The sequence below is a fragment of the Podarcis melisellensis genome, assembly GCF_964234715.1.
Source record: "Podarcis melisellensis genome assembly, chromosome: 14".
Taxonomy (NCBI): Eukaryota; Metazoa; Chordata; class Lepidosauria; order Squamata; family Lacertidae; genus Podarcis; species Podarcis melisellensis.
Window position 1 is genome coordinate 47,239,095 of NC_138546.1, and position 19,290 is coordinate 47,258,384.

The 19,290-nt window shown below is 41.9% G+C and overlaps 1 protein-coding gene across 1 annotated transcript in view; it reads left to right on the forward strand.

The window, feature by feature from the left end:
* LOC309356248 (uncharacterized protein) overlaps positions 1 to 19,290 on the forward strand; it is a 61,360-nt gene that overhangs the window by 28,682 nt on the left and 13,388 nt on the right. Inside the window, exons 11-13 of the mRNA XM_081887521.1 lie at positions 10,973 to 11,056; positions 14,471 to 14,571; positions 17,154 to 17,322. Of these exons, the coding sequence (XP_081743647.1) occupies positions 10,973 to 11,056; positions 14,471 to 14,571; positions 17,154 to 17,322 (354 nt within the window). The remainder of the gene's footprint in view (positions 1 to 10,972; positions 11,057 to 14,470; positions 14,572 to 17,153; positions 17,323 to 19,290) is intronic.

Sequence of the window (19,290 nt, forward strand, 5' to 3'; positions counted from 1 at the left end):
GGCCTAACTCTGGTTCATGATAAGCAGGAAATGCATTTTTATTTATTTAAAATATTGCTTAACCACCCTTCATCAAAATGTTATAGGGTGATGTACAAAAGTGCAAATAAAATTAATTCACGCAACATATAAATATTGGACACCGACAAATATTACAAAATACAACAGTGGCACAATCTTATGGTCCTTGGAGGATGTGCCAAGATTCAAAATAGGATTGGATCTAGTCACCAAGGTGCGCCTTGGCCCACCCAGCATCAGTTAGTAGGGCCAAAAAGGGGGCATGTTGGGTGTTCCACAAAGCGGCTTGGACCCAAAGACTCCGAAATCCTCCTGGTCCCATGAAACCACCTGGAACACTGTGTATTTCTCCACCATTGCTTCTGCTCTAACATATCAAGCCCAGCCACACATGAAGGTGGTTCCTCCACCTTCATCCCCCACCCTCCCAGAAATGCACACTCGAAGTATTGAAAGCTGATATGGTCCAGCAGATTTTCATCTTAACTGAGCCTGGCTTTGTGCAAGCCATTATGCTTATTTGAGGGCCAAACTATACATTATGTCAGTAGTTTTCAACCTTTTTGAGTCCACGGCTCCCTTGACCAATTCCATTCTTTCTGTGGCACCCCTGTGGGGCTCAGGAGGGCAGTTATGCCCCCCCTTGCCAGAAGAGCTGGCAGCCTCTCCCCCTTTCTCAAACACCCTCCCTTGTGCAGTGTTCCCTCAGCCTCCCTCAGCCTCTTCTCTCTCCTCTCCTTGGGAGTCCTCCCAAGCTGCTGCTGCCACCCCTTGTCTCTGAGCTGCCGTCCCTGCTCCAAAGAGAGGTGTCTCCTCACACTGCCCCACAGGGGCCTGGGACTTGTCTGTCTATTCCCAACAGCAAGGACTGGTGGACTGGCTGGCTGGACTCCCTTGCCCGCTTGCTTGCTTACTTCAGCTCCTGGCAACCAGCACCCCCTGTTCAGCCCCAGAGGCAGCATTTGCCCTGCAAGCTTGTAGCCAGGGCTTCAACAAACAGCTGTGGAAGCCTTGGGGAGGTAGAGATGCGAGTGGGCATCAGAGGAGGGAGGGAGGGAGGGACAGAGGACAGTGTTGCCCACAGCACCCTTGACTATCATTCAAGGCACCCCAGGGTGCCAAGGCACACTGGTTGAAAACCACTGCATTATGTTAATTGTATAGATTCAGTTAATACATTGTTGTTGCGGTTTATTTATTTTAAAAATATTTATATGCTGCTGTATCATAAAAAATATATCACAGTGATTTACAAGCCCATGGCCAATGGTATCAAAAGCCGTTGAAAGATCAAGTAGAAGTAAATAGTATATAGCAGCCCCAGAGAAGCCACAGTCCCAACAAAAAAATGACTTAATGACTTTCTGAAGCTGCTATTTTTATTTCAGCAGAACCTTCCCCAACCTCCATGGTCATGCTATTTAAATAACAAAAGCCACACTGATAAAGCACTGATAACATTCATGCAGTTAATGTCATGCCTAGTTTTGCCCTGAGCCTTGCAGTATCTGCAAAATGAGAATGTTAATACTCTACCTCTCAGGATGGTTTGAGGAAATGAAGTCAGCTATACCACACTTTGCATTAAAAAAAATGGCATCAGATGCTGATGTGAGTTCTTTATGTACCTGCAACTCTACAACCTCTCCCTCTCCCTCTCCCTCTCCCTCTCCCTCTCCCTCTCCCTCCCCTTTCTCCTTCTCTCTCATTATTTGGTAGTATAGGAGGAGTTTGCCTTTAAAATGAAAGAATCACCAACTGCATGGAATGTGGCTACACAACCATCATGACCAGTTGCCACTGATAGCCCGAAAACCCTCCATTAATTTGTCTAATCCCCCTTTAAATCATTTAATTTTGTGGTCATTGGAGAAGTGAATTTGCTGTGTGAAGAAGTGCTTCCTTTTTTCTGCCCTGAATCTTCCAACCGTCAGCTTCACTGGATGGTCCTGAGTTAAAACTCAGGTATTATTAGAGTACAGTGGTGCCCCGCAAGACAAATGCCTCGCAAGACGAAAAACTCGCTAGACGAAAGAGTTTTCCGTTTTTGAGGTGCTTCGCAAGACGAATTTCCCTATGGGCTTGCTTCGCAAGACGAAAACATCTTGCAAATTCTTGCGAGTTTTTTCCCTCCCCCCCCCCTTTATCTAAGCTGCTAAGCCGCTAAAAGCCGCTAAGCTGCTAATGGCCGTGCTTCGCAAGACGAAAAAACCGCTAGACGAAGAGACTCGCGGAACAAATTATTTTCGTCTTGCGAGGCACCACTGTATTATGAGCTCAGTATTATGAGAGAGGGTAGTTTTTTTCTTTGTTCACGTTCTTCACACTGTGCATAATCTTATGCACATCTATAATGCCCCACTTTATTCCCACTTTTTTCTAAACTAATGCCCAAGTTTTGTAACCCTTGACATTTGCGGTTACCCTTTTCTTCACTTTTGTGCTCCAAGTTTCATTTCCTAGCATTTTTGTTTACCTCTTAACGATATTAGGTGATTTATAATTTTCATCAGCTTTGTCTTTATGTTGAGCAGTTGTGTATAATTAATGCTTGTACAGGGCTGTAAATATGTAAGTAGAATCAAACAAATAACAAACCTGAAAAACTAGTTATAGGAACTATTATATGTAAAATCTCTTAGGGTTTCTGGCAGGTGTTGCTGTCAGTTACATTCTAAAATGAAGAAAGCCAAGTAGCATAGAGGAGGAAGGGAGTGAATTAAGCTGCATGCACTATGCCAGGGGTCAGCAAACTTTTTCAGCAGGGGGCTGTCCCTCAGACCTTGTGGGGGGCCGGACTATATTTTGAAAAAATAAATGAAAATGAACAGATTGCCCCACAAATAACCCAGAGATGAATTTTAAATAAAAGCACACATTCTACTCATGTAAAAGCACGCTGATTCCCGGACCGTCCACGGGCCGGATTGAGAAGGCGATTGGACTGGATCCAGCCCCTACCCATGCACTATGCCAAGACTAGAAAAAATAATTGTATGTTTGAATGTGTGATATTTAACAGGGATAGAAATCTTTTAGCTCACTGTAGGAAATGTTGTTGTAACCTGCCATTTGTGAATAATAAGGAATTAATGGATGGATGAAGAAACAGATGATGATGAAACAGATCTTACAGACCTTAAAAAGTGAAATTCAGAGTATGAATTTGGTCTGTGTTCCTTGAAGAAATGTCATTTATGGCCCAATCTTCAAGAAGTTCCATTTCAGGGAATCACCAGCCCCTATAGTGAAGGTGCTGTTTATCATAGTTACTTTCCTACACCATTCCAGTAAGGTTTGGATATGAGAGATTGCATGCAGAGATCCAATAACGTTGTTACTTGCAGTGCCAGTACTAACTCTTTGTCTCTTCCTGCCAACCTCTTGGAAGGCTGGAAAGTAATGACATAATACATCTCATCTGTGTGACCTCCCTAGTTCAGGCATTACTGAAACGATATAGGTAGGAACTACAGAGAAGTAGCAACGGCTCTGTTAAGAACAAGCTCTAAGCGTGAGAAATGCTGTTTCCCCTCTACTGTGGCCAAACATTTTATTTTCATGGTATAATTTGTGGTATTTGTTTTGCGTTGCCTGCACATACAGCATCTGGAAATTAATGGAGCCGCTGCCAAGCTACACAAATATGATTCTCTTGTTCATACACTTTACATTAACTCTACAGAAATTCATATAGAAACAGCTGTCTAAAATATGAGCATCCTGATTAGTAGTTAGTTGGAAGCCCAGCTGTATTCATATTTTCCTTGGAAGGATCAGGAAGATGAGTGGAGGTTTAGAATAGGATAGCAAAGTGATAGTCTCTTTCAGGATTTGGTGTTGGTGACCCTGCCAGACCACTCCTGTAATTGGTTCCCTTGGAGAGCTCAAAAATATACTTCTAATAGAAAAAGACAGCATTGTTCTCTTGATATTTCTTGGGAAATGTGTTAATCTAGATTTACCCAAGCCCATGCAAAATAAATTGGAGTAGAACAAACCATTAATTAAAAAGCTAATTTGACCAAGCAACAAAAGTACATTTTCAGTTTGAGAAATCATGTGCTACAAAATAGCATAGAAAGGAGAAGAGCAAAAAAAGTCACTGTTTTGCTGATTACACAGAACCACATTTAACACCCTCATTAGTAAGCCATCTATTCTCTCTCAGCATAGGAAGAGGGTTATTGTTAAAGCAGTGCTGATTGATAGATGGGAATTTACAGAATGAGCCTAAAAGGAGTGGGGTTTTTGTTTTTGTTTTTTAAAAAAGGAAATATATCCCTTGGTTAAGGAGCTGTTTGCAGAATACAGATTTAGAGTGACATTCCCCTAACCAACTGAATTGAACTGTCTCTAGGTCATGGCACATGAGCTGTTCTCCACATTTAGTCTCAGATTCATTGGAAGATGATAAATGGTGACTACCTGAAACAAAACGATGGAGAGAAATAACATGGATGCACCACAACCAAGGAATAATCTCTGATCCGCTCTGTAAAGTTACCCTATATACCCAGGCCAAACTGAATCTTGATTCCTGTAGTTACTTCGAAAACTCCAGTGTGGTATGATGACAACGTTTGTTTAGCAGGCACTTGAAAACCCAGCTGTAGAAGAAGCAATTCTTAAATGCCCTGTTCATACAAATTCAAGCTTTTGCAAGCTGTGCGATGTTGCATATTTTTCCATCCCACAAAAGTTACTTGAACTACTAAAAAAAGAAGACAAGGAACCAAAGAGGTCATGGGCTCAACTTTTTGGTGGATCTGAGAAATGTGTGCCATAAACTACAAAAATTACGTTGTGGCAGGGGTGTCAATTCTAAGCACCTGTAATGCAGGAACAAAAGCAAATTTCAGAACTATACCAGCTGCTAATTCCAGTCCAACGCTTGTGCAATATATTCCCAAAACCAATTACTTAGGTACTTATAGTAAAGCACTAACTTGTTGTATAATTGACTGGAATTATAGTATCTGTAAAAACAAACTCAGCAAAATGACAATTTTACTGAAAGTTTATGTAGAGTAAATAATAATATTAGTAATGGACTGGAATTTTCAAAGGGCATAAGAGGGAGTTAAACTCTAATCATAAATCTCAGTGGGAAAGTTTGGGCAATGAGAATTTTGTGAATCTCTTGGGGAAACTCCACTCCTGTTTGGTTAGGTTAGAATCTAGACAGCTTTTGAGTAGGCACAAACAGAAACATTCAGACTCTAAGGCTCCACTTTTTAAAAGCCTACTTTTGAGTCAGTCTTATTTTACTGGATTTAATAAACAATGGAATGTATTTAGGTTGAAACCTGATCTTTCTTGCATATAATTTGTCCATTCTGTAACTGCACTTTCTGTCTCTTGCTTACAATCATGTTTCTGGTGTCTTTTATATCTAACATCATATTCACACAAAAAGCAAATGAACAATGTGGTGGAGGGCCTTGGCTTAGCGATACAGTGCTGCAGAGAGCATTGCTTTATAATTCCTGGAATAACCAGAAGGAGGAAATGTCTATAGGAAATGCCTATGGACAACATCCTGAAGAACAGGGACTTCTGGCTTTAAAGGGAAAGGAGGATTAGATATTGTCCAAGAGAGGTATTGAAATAACAGGAGATGATGGGAATGAATGATAAGGAAGTATTGTCATAAAAATTGATGTGTTTTGAGGGGAGGACATAGAAATGAAATAATTTTCATTTTTTGATTAGCTTTTGTTTCTTCTTACAAGTTACATGGACATAATTTCACACATCACTCTGCTCACTTCGAATGGCAGCAACCCCATTTTTCTGTTAATCCTGAACATTGGCCCTCTTCATATTATACTGTGAAATGTGCTTGATGGTACGATATGCTCAATTGAATCACTGAAGGCACATAGTTGATGCTGGTGATGAGTGGCTTGAGATCTCTGGAGCCCAGTTACGCCAAGTGCCCAATAGCACTCTCTCCTGCCATTGCTGGTGTTTACTCTTGTCGATAGAACTTAAATGCAGCATTATATTTTCATGTGTTAGGAATATGGGTTGCTTGTTTCACTTTAATAGATCTTGCAAAGTGTCAAGCTCCTTTAAATGTTTTAAGTATTAATCTGGTTTTTAAAATGCTTTATCAAAACAATGCAAAGATGAGCCAATGACCTTATCAGCCAGTGCACTTTTATTTTATGCAGTGTTAACTGCATAAAAATACTATTATGTAGCAGCAACATTTTGTGTTACAAGTTTTATTTTAATAAATGTTTTATAATACTTTTAAACTGCTTCCATTTTCTTTCTTTTTAAAACCCAGGCTATGTGTCATTTTTGGGAAGGCAAAGTGTGTTTCTCTGAGGCTGAGAAGCAATCCTTAGCTGACTTTGGTGCTATGTTGCCATCTCTTTGAACGCATCCCCTGGTCGAGTGACAGGTTCTGGTGCACAATGCTTTAGACAATTACTATTCCACTAGTTGTTATCACGCTGTAAAAGGGATTCCCAATCACAGAAGGTGAGGTCCTTCCAACATGGCCCAAGACGGCATCTGCTCACCCAATGGGCCCTCTCCTTTCTCTCCTCCCCCTGCATCCCCCAAATCTGCTCTGGAGAACTAGGGGACCACACAGAGCAAATTTGGGGGGCATCTGGAGGCTGTAGAGGGGAGAATAGAAACTGGATGTCCACCATTGCACAAGTGGTGGACTGTTAGCAAAGTCACTTAAATAATGTGGGCAAAGTTAAGAAAGAAAAGAATTCCTGATGAATTTGAAGAAATAAACAGAAAGGTTTTGACTTCTTAGGTCAGGCCTAGTACATAACAGGGAGAACGTCAACCAAACATAGAGAAAAACTCCCTCAGAACTACACAGCCAATTAGGGCATCATGCCACTCTGCCTGGTTGCTAAGTAACACCCCCCATCACCCTCTTGGCTAGCTGACTTTAACACTAACAGAATATAACCCTTTTGTTGCACACGGCATGATTTTTACTCTTGCACTAACATCACTGGATGTTTCCCAATATGTTTATTTGCGATTCTTCCATGATTCTATGAATTGTATTAATGTTCTTCAATCTGCAGCCATGAGATTTTACACTGGTTCCATTGGGTATGATCCTCCCAAATATTTAAGGGTCCCTCCAGGTTTTGTTTCGGGCATTGTATTCTGCAACATGTCAATGATCCCATTATAAAGCATCAGTGGTGCATCATTCTGCTTTATTATTTGTTCTGTGATGTTTTCCCAATGTTATTACATTATTGCTGTCTGGAAGGGTGCTTTTGACAACAAAAACAGGTCAAAAAGTAAATCTGAATTTTGTGGTATAAAAAGTTACAGAATTTCGGCAGGAAGCTATGAGACATTCACCAAATTGAAACAAAGCAGCCTGTCCACTCTGAAACTTCGTGTGCACAAAGAGTATATTGAAAGTGGGATCACATATAACTGTCCCAATGCCATCATGAACACAAATAATTATCAATTCACAATAAAAATGATATCTTGCAGTGCGGCTAGGTAAATCCTTGACTCTCCAAATAAAATCAGGGGGACTTCTAAAAGTGCTCAACTTTTGCTGGATCACGTTCATCGTATTTCAGTGGCTGCTTGCATGTTGCTTTAAGCTCTGCTGTTTGAGAAGAAATGGGTAAATAGCACACATTATAGACATAAAGCTTCAGCAGTTGATCTTCTGTAAGTGCATTTCAGAGGTAGCTGATAAACGCATATGAGTGGTAGTTCCCTTTAGGTTTCTAGAAGCAACAATGCTGATAGAAAATTTTGCTTGACAAATACCGGTACTCTCATTTTATCAATGTCCTTCTTTTTACATTTCTTCTTTTCTCATTTGGCTCAAACTTTTTGTTATATATACATCTGCAAACAGTGAACTTGTTAAACATATATTTTAAAAGTATTAACTTGAATAAAAGATCAGTTACACAATCATAGCATTCTAAACACATTTTATGCATGTGGGTGTAAGTGTAGTGATAGTTTTAGATGGGAATTTGATTTATTTTGAATAAGAAACCAAAATTTCTCAAGAGCTAATTAAAATAAACAATCCCTTTGCTGCAGTTTATCTTATTTATTTAAAAAATATTTAATAAGCAAAGGTGAGTGCCATTCAGAAATCTTTTTAATTAGGTGTACATTTTATAGAAAATTCCTGTTTATATTGCTGTGATTTTATTTTACCATTCTCTTACAGTGACGTAGTAAAAGCTATTTATTATGATTTTCTTTGGCTCACAGTCCCTGTTGTTGAATTTATTTGCCCAAACAGGGAAGTTTATAGGTGCACTTGTCTTTGTTACCTCACATTCAATACGAGTGGCAGATGGTACATAAAGCACATAGTCTGCTAATGTGCCATTATTATTATTATTATTATTATTATTATTATTATTATTATTATTATTATTTCCTGCCTTTTCCCCAGTCTGGGATGCTAGGTGGTTTACACAGATAAACTAGCAAAAGCTAAAAACATAGAAAATACTATCACTAAAGGTTAAAAAATTAGGATAATCATTAAAGGATAAAAAAGGTGTGCAGTGTGCTTATAGCTGTCATTTGTGCTCATAGGGTGTCTAACCAGTCCTCCTGTTCTTAATTCTGCATCTTCTGTTGGCAATTTAAGGCATTTGCTGTAAAAATCCCAGAACCTAAGTCCTGTTGGATCAGACCCAGTACCAATCTACTCCCAACCATCCTGTCCTCACAGTGGCCAACCAGATGCCTCTAGGAAGAAAAAAGGAAGATGTGGGTCCAGCAGCCATCATGTCTGGTAGCCACTGACATTGCTTCTACCCTCCATGAATTTATCTAATCCTCTTTTAAGGCCGTCCAAGTTTGTGGTCATCATTACATCTTGTGAGAATGAATTCCATTGTTTAAACATACTTCAACAGCTGAACCCTGGATTTGCTTCTTGGCTTTGGACTGGCCAATGTTTCTGAAATATAAAGAAAATACTAAATAGGCCTCTCAGATATAAAGGAAGTATTCCACACCCCACACCCCTCAGTACCAAATAGTTGCCTGCAGTGGTCTCCTGCAGTTAGATAGGTGGTGACCAGGGACTGGGTCTTTTTAGTGTTGGCACCCTTCTTTGGAACACTCCCCTTGGTCCACAATCCTAGTGCCTCCTCTTAGCTCTAGCTGTCAGGTAAATACCATTTTTATTCACCCAGACTTTAAACTTGCTAAGCATTTGCTGCTATTGGAATACTACAATTTTCGAATCAGGTCAGTTTATCTTCAGCTAATTTAGAGTTTTAATATTTTGTTGATTTTCATCCTATTATTTGTTTGTTTTTATTTGCTTGTTTGCTTAGGTATATAAATAGTTGTTGTTTGTGATTGAAGGTAAACAAATACAATGATGACTGTGATGTCGTAGGAGCAAATAAGGAAATGTACTTGGCTGCCCTGAATGTCTTTAATCTAAATAAAATAAGATAATTAGTGTCTAGTCATCCATGGTATGGTTTTCCGGACCCATCCTGGTATGCTGTATCCCTGCCCTAACAGGTATTGACAAGAGCCACTATCTTGTTTGGTTGCCTCCTTCCATGTGCAGACACATTTCCTGCCATGCTGCCTGCCTCTCCTGTCTTCATAGACTGATGCAATTCTCCAGGGACTTAAACACACACACACACACACACACACACACACACACACACACACACTTCCTCCTTTGTCTAATTCCCTAGAATGTCATTTTCCTGGACATTTTCACATATGTTAGTAGGGAGTGCTAGACAGAGCCTTGAGGTGGAAACCACCAAGACGTGAGCTCAGTTGAAATGCACGGGAACAGAGCAGTGCCGTTGTGCAACTCCTGCTCATTTCACTGGTTGTGTGGGGTTTTTATTCAATTATGTCCTGACTTCCCTTAAAAATTCACGGTGTAATCATTGTTAGTGAGTCGTGAGGGTGCCATTTGGTTTCTCTGCTGATGCAGGCACTAAAATAACTTGGGGTGTCCCTGTTGCCCACCATCATGCCCATTGTCTCTGCATCATCTTAGTAGTCTTTAGTTGCCTCTCTGCTGCTAGGTCTCTCCTTCTCCGCATCCAACGACTTTTTGCCTGGCAGAGAAGTCAAAGAAAACATCTTCAGTGGCAGAGCAGCACAAATGAAAGGGAAGACTTAGGAGCCATGGGGTAGTCTCACATTGTGCAGTAGCAACACATGCATGGGGTTTTTTTGGGAGGGGCAGACTTTTGTTAGGGGGCAGAACCTCAGATTTGTATTTATTCCTATTGATTGGGGGGCAGCTGTCCCCCCCTGCCCCCCTTGGCTATGCCCATGAGCACATGGTTAGTTTGTGCAGACATGGGGTATAATCTGTCATCAGCACAACATGGGTATAACAAATTGATTTCTTGGGGTGAGAGGGGGTGTGCTTGTGCATGAGATATAAGCATGTTTGTATTTGCCCCCTTACCACAAGGAGATCAAGACAGCATATATGGGGCTACTACACATATATACAACAACTGTAGGTGTGAGAGAGTTCAGTTTTATTATTAGGATTTATCTCATGATAGTTTTGATTTTTATACATCACTGAATATTGTAATGACAGAAGGTTGGAATAAAAATATTTTAAATAAAAAGTAACATTAGTGCTCTGAACCCTGAAACTTATTCCCCGTTGCCATTTGTTACATTTTTATGTGTTCGACAATCACAATTTGACCTGCTTGCATTCTGTAAAAACATTCAGGCTTAACTATAAAGTTTGAAATGAGTAATTTAATGTTCCAATGAATGGAGTATGTCATGGGTCTTGTTTTTGCTGCTGCACAACAGACTGACACACAGCTATCCCTCTGGAAATCATTCCTACGGATATGTATAATCTAATTTTGGTTAGGGAACTTACTTAGTAACAGAGCTTCTCCCTCCTATCTGCATTTACATTGTTTCTTTCTTTTCTTCATAGATTGAGCTGCAAAAGCGAAAGATGAAGCAAAAGGAACTGTTTATATTACAGCTTTTAGAAAAAATATCATTCCTTGAAGGAGAGGTAAGGATTATATTTGGCTAATTACTGGAAGTTATTGTTGTTAACTGATACTTAGCCGATTATCTTTCCCAGTGTAAAAATGCCTCAAAACTGCTAGTTCCATTAGCCCAGTACAAATATAAATACAAATTTAATAATATAAAAGTTTAACAATGTAGAACATTTATATACTCTCAATCTGGAAAATTCAAAAACAAATATGAAACACTTCTGATCAGGAGCAGGGATGATAATGAACTAAGTGCTTCCTGCATTAGATAATGCAGACCAGGATGTGTTTGTGTGAATGTGAATGTGAATGTGAGGGGAAGGGCAGAGGAAATGGAAACCCAATACTTTTTCCTTTTATAGGATCACTGTAGCTCAGTGGAGTGCAGTCAATGGACTGTTAGGGGACTACACTAGTCCCCTAAATGTTCTGATTAAATTCAAGTATTAAAGCCTGGGGCCTCCTTCCCAAAGCCCAGGAAGCTTCTGCCCAGCTTAGGGAGGGAGGTGTGATGCTCACGTGTACGACATTGCCCCATCACACTCGCAAGCTGGCACCTCTGGCCCTAACTGTTCTCCTACAAAAAATGTTGCCGCACGCCACTCTTGTTATAAGGGGGGTTGATTATTGTCTGGAAGACTTGCACACATAATAAATTAAGCCAAACTGTTGTGTTGTAATTTATTAGTTAGTTTTTTCCACTAGACCAATATCCCATACACTTTTGTACAAATGATCTATGCTTACCCTGAAATATTTTTCCAATGTCTAGCTAAAGTATTCCTAGACCAGTGTTTCCCAACCGGTGTTCCGCGGCACACTGGTGTGCCGTGAGACCTTGCCTGGTGTGCCGTGGGAGGGAGGCGGGAGAGGCAAGGTCTCCCCCCGCCGCCCGGCATCGGAACGATGCCCCGATGCCGGGCGGTGGGGCGGGAACCTCTCCCCCCGCCGCCCGGCATCGGAACGATACCCCGATGCCGGGCGGTGGGGCGGGAACCTCTCCCCCCGCCGCCCGGCATCGGAACGATGCCCCGATGCCGGGCGGTGGGGCGGGAACCTCTCTCCCCGCCGCCCGGCATCGGAACGATGCCCCGATGCCGGGCGGTGGGGCGGGAACCTCTCCCCCCGCCGCCCGGCATCGGAACGATGCCCCGATGCCGGGCGGTGGGGCGGGAACCTCTCCCCCCGCCGCCCGGCATCGGAACGATGCCCCGATGCCGGGCGGTGGGGCGGGAACCTCGCACCCCGCCGCCGGGCATCGGAACGAGGTCCTGGACCTCTTCTGAAGGCAAGCGGGGGCAAAAGTCTTTGCTCCCCCCGCCTGCCTTCCCGGGACAGTGGAGACTTCTCCGCTGCCCCGGGCGATCTTAAAATGCTGGCGGGCGGGAGCGAAGCGTTCGCTGCCGACCCCCAGCATTTTAAAATCTCCTCGGGGCAGCGGAGACTTCGCTCCCGCCCGCCAGCATTTTAAAATCGCCCCGGGACAGCAGGGGCTTTTAAAATGCTGGCGGTTGGCAGCAAAGCCCTCCTGTCCCCGGAGCTTGCGGGGCGGGAGGTGGGAAGAAGGGCTTTTCTTCCCACCGCCAGCCTTCAGAACAGCCTTCTGAAGGCTGGCATTGGGAAGAAAAGCCCTTGTCCCTGTCCCCCCCAGCCTTCAGAAGAGGTCGGGGGACAGACTGTCCCCGGACCTGGTCTGAAGGCGGTTTCCCTAGGAACGCATTAATTGATTTTCAATGCATTCCTATGGGAAACCGTGCATTGCAAGACGAAAAACTCGCAAGACGAAGAGACTTGCGGAACGAATTAATTTCGTCTTGCGAGGCACCACTGTACTTTTTATATAGTCAATATAGGCACAGAGTTAAATTTTTTAACATTTTCTAATGGTGGTGTGCCTCGAGATTTTTTTCATGAAAGAAGTGTGCCTTTGCCCAAAAAAGGTTGGGAAACACTGTCCTAGACATTATATTACAACTAATTTTGTTAGATTTCAATTAAGGTGTGTGCTGCCTCCTACTTTTTGATTAATTTGTAGCTTGGTTTTGTGGTTTGTATTAGATAGCAAGTCTACTTAGGCAGCACCTATCTTCCTACATGTTCTGTGAAACACCTATTTTTCAGGCACTCAACAAATTAAAAAAATATATTTGTATTTTGCACAGATGAGCAGTAAGATGTAAAGAGAAGCCTGTGAAAATTAATTGAAACGTCTTATCACATTTGTGGTTTGATTTGGGAGGGGAAAACACAGGAAGCTGCCATTTGCAGAGTCAAACCATTCCTCCATCTAGCTCAGTATTGTCTACTACACCAATGGTTCCTAACTGGTTAAGTATTGTGGGCCTCCTGTTTTTCAAAAGCCGATCCATGGACTCCGTGTTTTTGACTATGGTAGTTTGTGTTACGTGAATGGTACCACGGACCCCCTGGGTCAGTTATGTGGACTGCCCAGTGGTCCGTGGACCACCAATTGGGAACCATTGGTCTACACTCTACATTGACTAACAGCAGTTCAACAGGATTTCAGAAAGAGGTTTCATCCAGCCCTACCTGGAGATGCTTGGGACTAAACTTGGGGCCTTCTGCACGCAAAGCAGATGCTCTACTGCTGAGCGACAGCTTTTCCAGGAAAACCCTGGAAGCTAAATCAGAGTGTTAGCATCTAGGCTTCTCATTGCTCCCGCTTGCAAAACCTGTCAGGACCCATAGGAGCTGTGACATGAAAGGGAGCGAAGCACTGGATAAGTCTGTCCTGTCCATAGGACACTCTCCTCCAAATCACCCAAAAAAAGGAGAGGGTAAGAGAAAATCCAGATTGAGAGAGGAGAATGTGTGGGAAGGCAGTTATTGGAGGAGAATGTCATATGAACAACAGAGAATTAATGGAAGTACATTACTGAATGACAGTAAGGATGAGTCCTAAGTCCAACACTCTCCACTCCTCTCCCATGCCAGCTTTCATCTTTTTCCTTTCTCACTTTCTGCACCTCCAGTTTAAGAAATTCCCTATATTTCCTTTTAAACACCTCCTGCTCCCCCACCTCTGTTGTCTTAATGTTCTCCTTCAATGGTAAAAATAAATAAAGCAAGCCTCTCTTAATCTAAAGAGATTAAATGATAGGCTATGCAGTGGCAGTGGCTAAGAGTGTTGACTTAGGACAGGGGAGGAGACTCTGGTTTGAGGCCCTCCCTGGGTGACCTTGGGACTGGTCGCCATCTCTAAGTCTAACCGGGTTCAGCAACAGGGGTGGGGCCTGGAGCAGGATGAGTCATGTACACTATCATGAGCTTCTCTCAAAAATTAAAAAAGATACTAATGAAGAAAATTTCTTCATTGCTTTACAGTATGCATGTGTAACAAGTAATTGCAGGGCCTGTTGGGATATTGAACTGAAGAATTGAGTTGTCAATTTTGTATGTTTCAGAATAAAGAATTACAAGACCGTTTGGATTACTTGATGGAGTCACAGTCAAGGACTGATGTAGAAACCAGAGATGTTGGAGTAGGATGTGACCTTCCACTGAGGTATCCGGGCTTGAAATACATTCAGGGGGAATCCTTTTTAGCCCACTTCGTTGAGAGACTGAGACAACTAAAGCAGCTGCCACCCCTTTGCAAATTCATGGAATTGTGAAGGGTTTTTTTAGAGGGGGGACGTGGGCAGGTGGGCATTTCCGTGGGTGAAATGGTGCTTCTTCAAGGCCAAATGAGGAACAGTGATTTGTCACGCGTAATAAACTTTTATATGCTTGCTGTGTTTCAGCTTGCCAGAGGAGCCTGAAGTCTTAGCGGCACGCTGAATAAGTCATTTCACTAGAGCAGTTTAATGAAGCACTAATAAGATTACTCAGTTATGATTTTGCCCTTCTGACATTAACAACCAGCTACACTGGTTTCCAGAGCTTCAGCCTAGAGGCTGCAATAATAAGACAAGTTAAGAAATTTCCAGGCCGTGTGACAGCTATTTATGTGATGCTTCTTGGGGACCCTCAAGGTGCCAAAGCATCTATATGTGGTTCATTTGGAAATTTATCATTGACCTTTACTCTGCTTAGCTTTATGGAACCCTTTATTTTTCCTGTTTAATTTTTATAAGTAAACAAGAATTAATGATTTTTTATGGCTTGAGGAAAGCTCTTAAGGCCCTAAACCAAAAGAATGTGTATGGGGAACGTGGCAGATGTTCCTCAGTTTGTAGCAACTTGGCAAATGCCAGTAAAACAAACCAACCAGGAAGAGGCTTTTTTCACGCTGTTTATGAATAGCTAATTGCCATTCATCAGGCATAGGCTTAATGTATTTTCTGCACAACGAAATAAAGAGACCCAATAATATCCAAATACAACCTACGGTATATTATCCAAATAATAAGATTTCAACCATGTGCAAATGTGTTAAGTAGCAATTAATACCAACAACCATGGATCACTGGTAAAACATCTGTTTAAATAAAGTCTTTTGCAAGTTCTTATACATAAATAATAACTTCTAGTTCCTGGGGGGAAAGTTCTTAATCAGATTCCAGTTTGAATGCTGAAGTCTCTGAATGCATGTGTCTCTGGGGACTTGCATGTACTTGACATGTGACCCTTAAACAGACTTGGGAGAGGGGAATGCTTTCTGTGGGTTGACCATGTGCCACCCTGGCACATGGTTCCAGGTTCCAGGAATTCACACCAAGAGCTTGAGTTGAATGCTGAAGTACAAGATATATTAAGGTAGGGTGGGGAAAGGAAGTTCAATTACACACTAAATAATGTGTTCCTTGGGCTCCCTCCCCCCCAATAATCTACTGCACTCAAACCCCGAAAGTGGAGAAAGAGATCTCCAGTGGAGAAGAGGAGAGAGAGAGGTTGCTAACTAGAGTACTGTAGATTTAAAGGGTTGGGAATCAGAGGAGTTCCTGCAGTTGCAAATGACTAAATGACTAGTGGGTGTGGGTGGGTGTTGATTCTAGGGCCAAACATCCAGGCCAGAGTTCCTCTGCTTCAGGTTCTCTTACGATTTTTCAGCTCTTGGGACCCACAAGCTCTGACATTCAGTTGCTCTGAGTAAGACTGCAGTGGGAAGCAGAGGAGAATGGTGGGTGTGTACAGAAAGAAGTTCCAAGCATGTGCCAGAATCTGTTCTCTTTTTTTTGGAGTCTGGTTTCAAAGGAATGGCTGGAAGAGAAGGGGAGAAAGGAGACAAAGGCTGAGCTTTCCCTACCCTTATTAGTTAAAAATTCATTTGAAGCTCTGCTTGAGGTTGCTATTGTGCCTCAGGTGTGATGTTTTTATGCTGCCTCCTCAGGAAGTATGATACAAGTATTGTCTTATTTGCCCAGGTACTTAATAACCCACATATGAACCAAAGGTTATTGTTTACCTTGATTTGCATGATAGGTAGATCTTCTACCTACACTTTGGGAGGGGGGTGATTGAAGTCATCTTTTGTGGGGCTTACTAGGTCAGCCTTTTGTAAGCCAGTTATTGTCAATTCCTGTGGGTGTTGCAGTGTAAAAAATTTGAGAGTCAAATTACCTGCCCCTGGGGTTTAGGGAGCAGAGCTATTCCCAGCATGCATCACTGTTCTCTCTACTTTTCCAGTTCGGTGTCTGGAGACTAAAGGTGGACTGCAGTGGGCTGCTATGTTACAAGTTACATGTTAGATGCAATTCTTCCAACATGCTGTGTCTTTTTTAAAAAATAAAGAACTAGCAGCCTCATAACCAGTGTTGCTTGGGAATTCCAAGAAACCAAAAACCAGTGCAGTTTTGAAAGGTTCAGTCCAACATTTTGATTCAAAATGGCATCTAAATGTATCCAAACATAGATCAAGATAGCTCCTTGGTCTCAGGAACCATCATGCAAAATTTGGTTTTGATATTTTAAGGTCTCCAAATATTGAACAGACTCTATAATGAACCATCAAATATTTTTCTAAAACATGTAGAAGATTTGTTTCTGGTTACCAGCTGTGCTGCATGAAGGACTTTCCTCACTCTACTGGCTCAAGGAAAGAGTTATATTTGTTGTGGATTCCTTTTCATTGGTTTTGATCAGCCAAACAGTATTGGTTGATTTCTTGAGTGTCTAACATTTTGTGCTGTTGGTTTTCATTCCTAGCACTGAGAACAGCGGCCCATCTTCCGAGACATCAAAGCCTGCCAGGACATACACTCCATTCAAGAGAGTCTTGGAGTATTCGTCAAAGCGCAGCACAACTGCCATCATTCCAGGCCCAGGAACTCCTCACACGTGTTCCAGCGTCTTGAAACTCTGCAGCTTGAAGGACTGATGAGGCAAAGAAGCCTTTCAGACACTTTGTTCATGAAGCTGCCCTGTATTTATTTGCAAGGGAACCAAAGGTGAGCAAAACCTCTGCCCCTGTTCCTTTTTTAGAGGAAGGAGTATGCAAAGTCACCTGCCACATTTTGAGCACACCTGAAGGAGAGGCTGCTGGACAGCAATCCTAACTGCACATGGAAACTCATTTCTCGTTTGAACTTTAATCTAATTCTACTTCACAGAAGTGCCATTTTCTTTACTTGACTAGGGCAAGTAATGTTCAATGTTACTCCTTTCCTTTTTGGAAAAGTGGTAGTTACAGCCAAAGATATATTGGCAGTTTGCTTGGGGAGGAAGTCTCTGCTTTTTGTAGCTCTTTAAGATGCTGATTCTGAAAACACTGAATGGGACCACGGTGCTCCTGAAGAGGGAGGAAGGGACCATCACCAAGGAAGCATGCCAGTGGTGCTCTTGTGAGCTTTGTGGAAAGGAATTAAATTTGTTGGGTTTCTGCAACAAGGCACGTAGCTTTCTAATCTGTTAACTACCAAGACTTTTTCAGTCTTTCATACCCACCTCTCATCTGTCTCCAGGAAATATAGCATTGGTTCTTCATGTATTTTAATACCTGGAAATACTTACGTGTCTATTTATAACCTTCCTGTTTAACAAAGCCTATTATTTTGTATATTGAAAATCCCTGAATGCTGTTCCACTGAAATATGGTTAAAAATCCTTTGTACTGAAGCTTAAGCCACATTTGACTAACTCACTGTATATGCATTTTTATAATGTGCTATGTTGTATTTTAATGTCATTTAACATAAGTGCTGGAGGGGCTAGCTATTCCCCAAGGAATACACAATGTGTAAGAGTTAACAGGGAAAATGTTGATTTAAAATGATTGGCATCACGCTTTTAAAGACTCTGGCCCATTGTCACTGTGTTTCACATTTTACTATACTCTTTCAACATAGCTCTTGTTATTTTCATGTATGTGCACTACTTAATTAGTAAATAAAAAAGAACACTGTATAGGAAGTCTGAGGCCATATGAGTCACTTGGATAACTCTGCAACAAGAGAACTAATTGCTTAGGATACCATCCAGCCACCTCAGTTCCTTCCCACTTGGCTCTAGTGTGCCTGTTTGAATAAATACTTTTTGGAAATTGTACCAAAGGCAACATATTCTACATTTACAAATGGAGGGAAAACCTAAATATGAAGTATATATTCCCTGTGATGTTATATATTCCATTTATATTGTTATGAAATTGTTACTGTGGGTGGGACTATCATGCCTTTGCCCTGGGCTTCCCAAGGCAATACGTGGTCAGAGTCTGGGATTTGATGAAGTGATGTTAATGGTTTCCAGCGTGAGTGAATGCCTAGGAAGTAGTTTGAGATTGTTCTGGAAAGTTCTGAATGGAGAGAGAGACATCAGAGATTGAGGAAGAAGAGTGGCACTCCTGTTGCTGTCATGGGGAGGAGGCTGAAGTCTCTGAGGGAAGCAAACTGCAGTTTGCAACAGAAGGAGAGAGAGCAGCGCTGAGGGAGCTGAAACGTTGAAAGCACCTGGGTGTGCCTCTTTCTGGAGATTTGATTTATTGCCATTTGTAAATAAATCTGATAATACAAAATGCCGCAAGTCTCTAGTGTTCCGTCCTCCGAAAAAATGCAAGCACTTGGAAAGCACCTGCACACCTGGAAATCTTCATCACTTGGAGAAGTGAGGACCATGTGACAATATGTACTGTAGGTACATATAGCAGCAAAGTGGATTGGGTTTAAAATGGGAAGAAATATGGGGCTTGAGGGCCCAGACCCTTTTAGTGCTTTGCCTTTTCTTCATATACTTTGGACAAAAAATCTTGAGTCATGTGTGGGGCAGTCCTACAAATGTAAACAGAGTCTTGCTGCTGGAATCAGACTAAAGGGTCTTCTGGTCCAACATCCTGCAAACAGCACTCTCC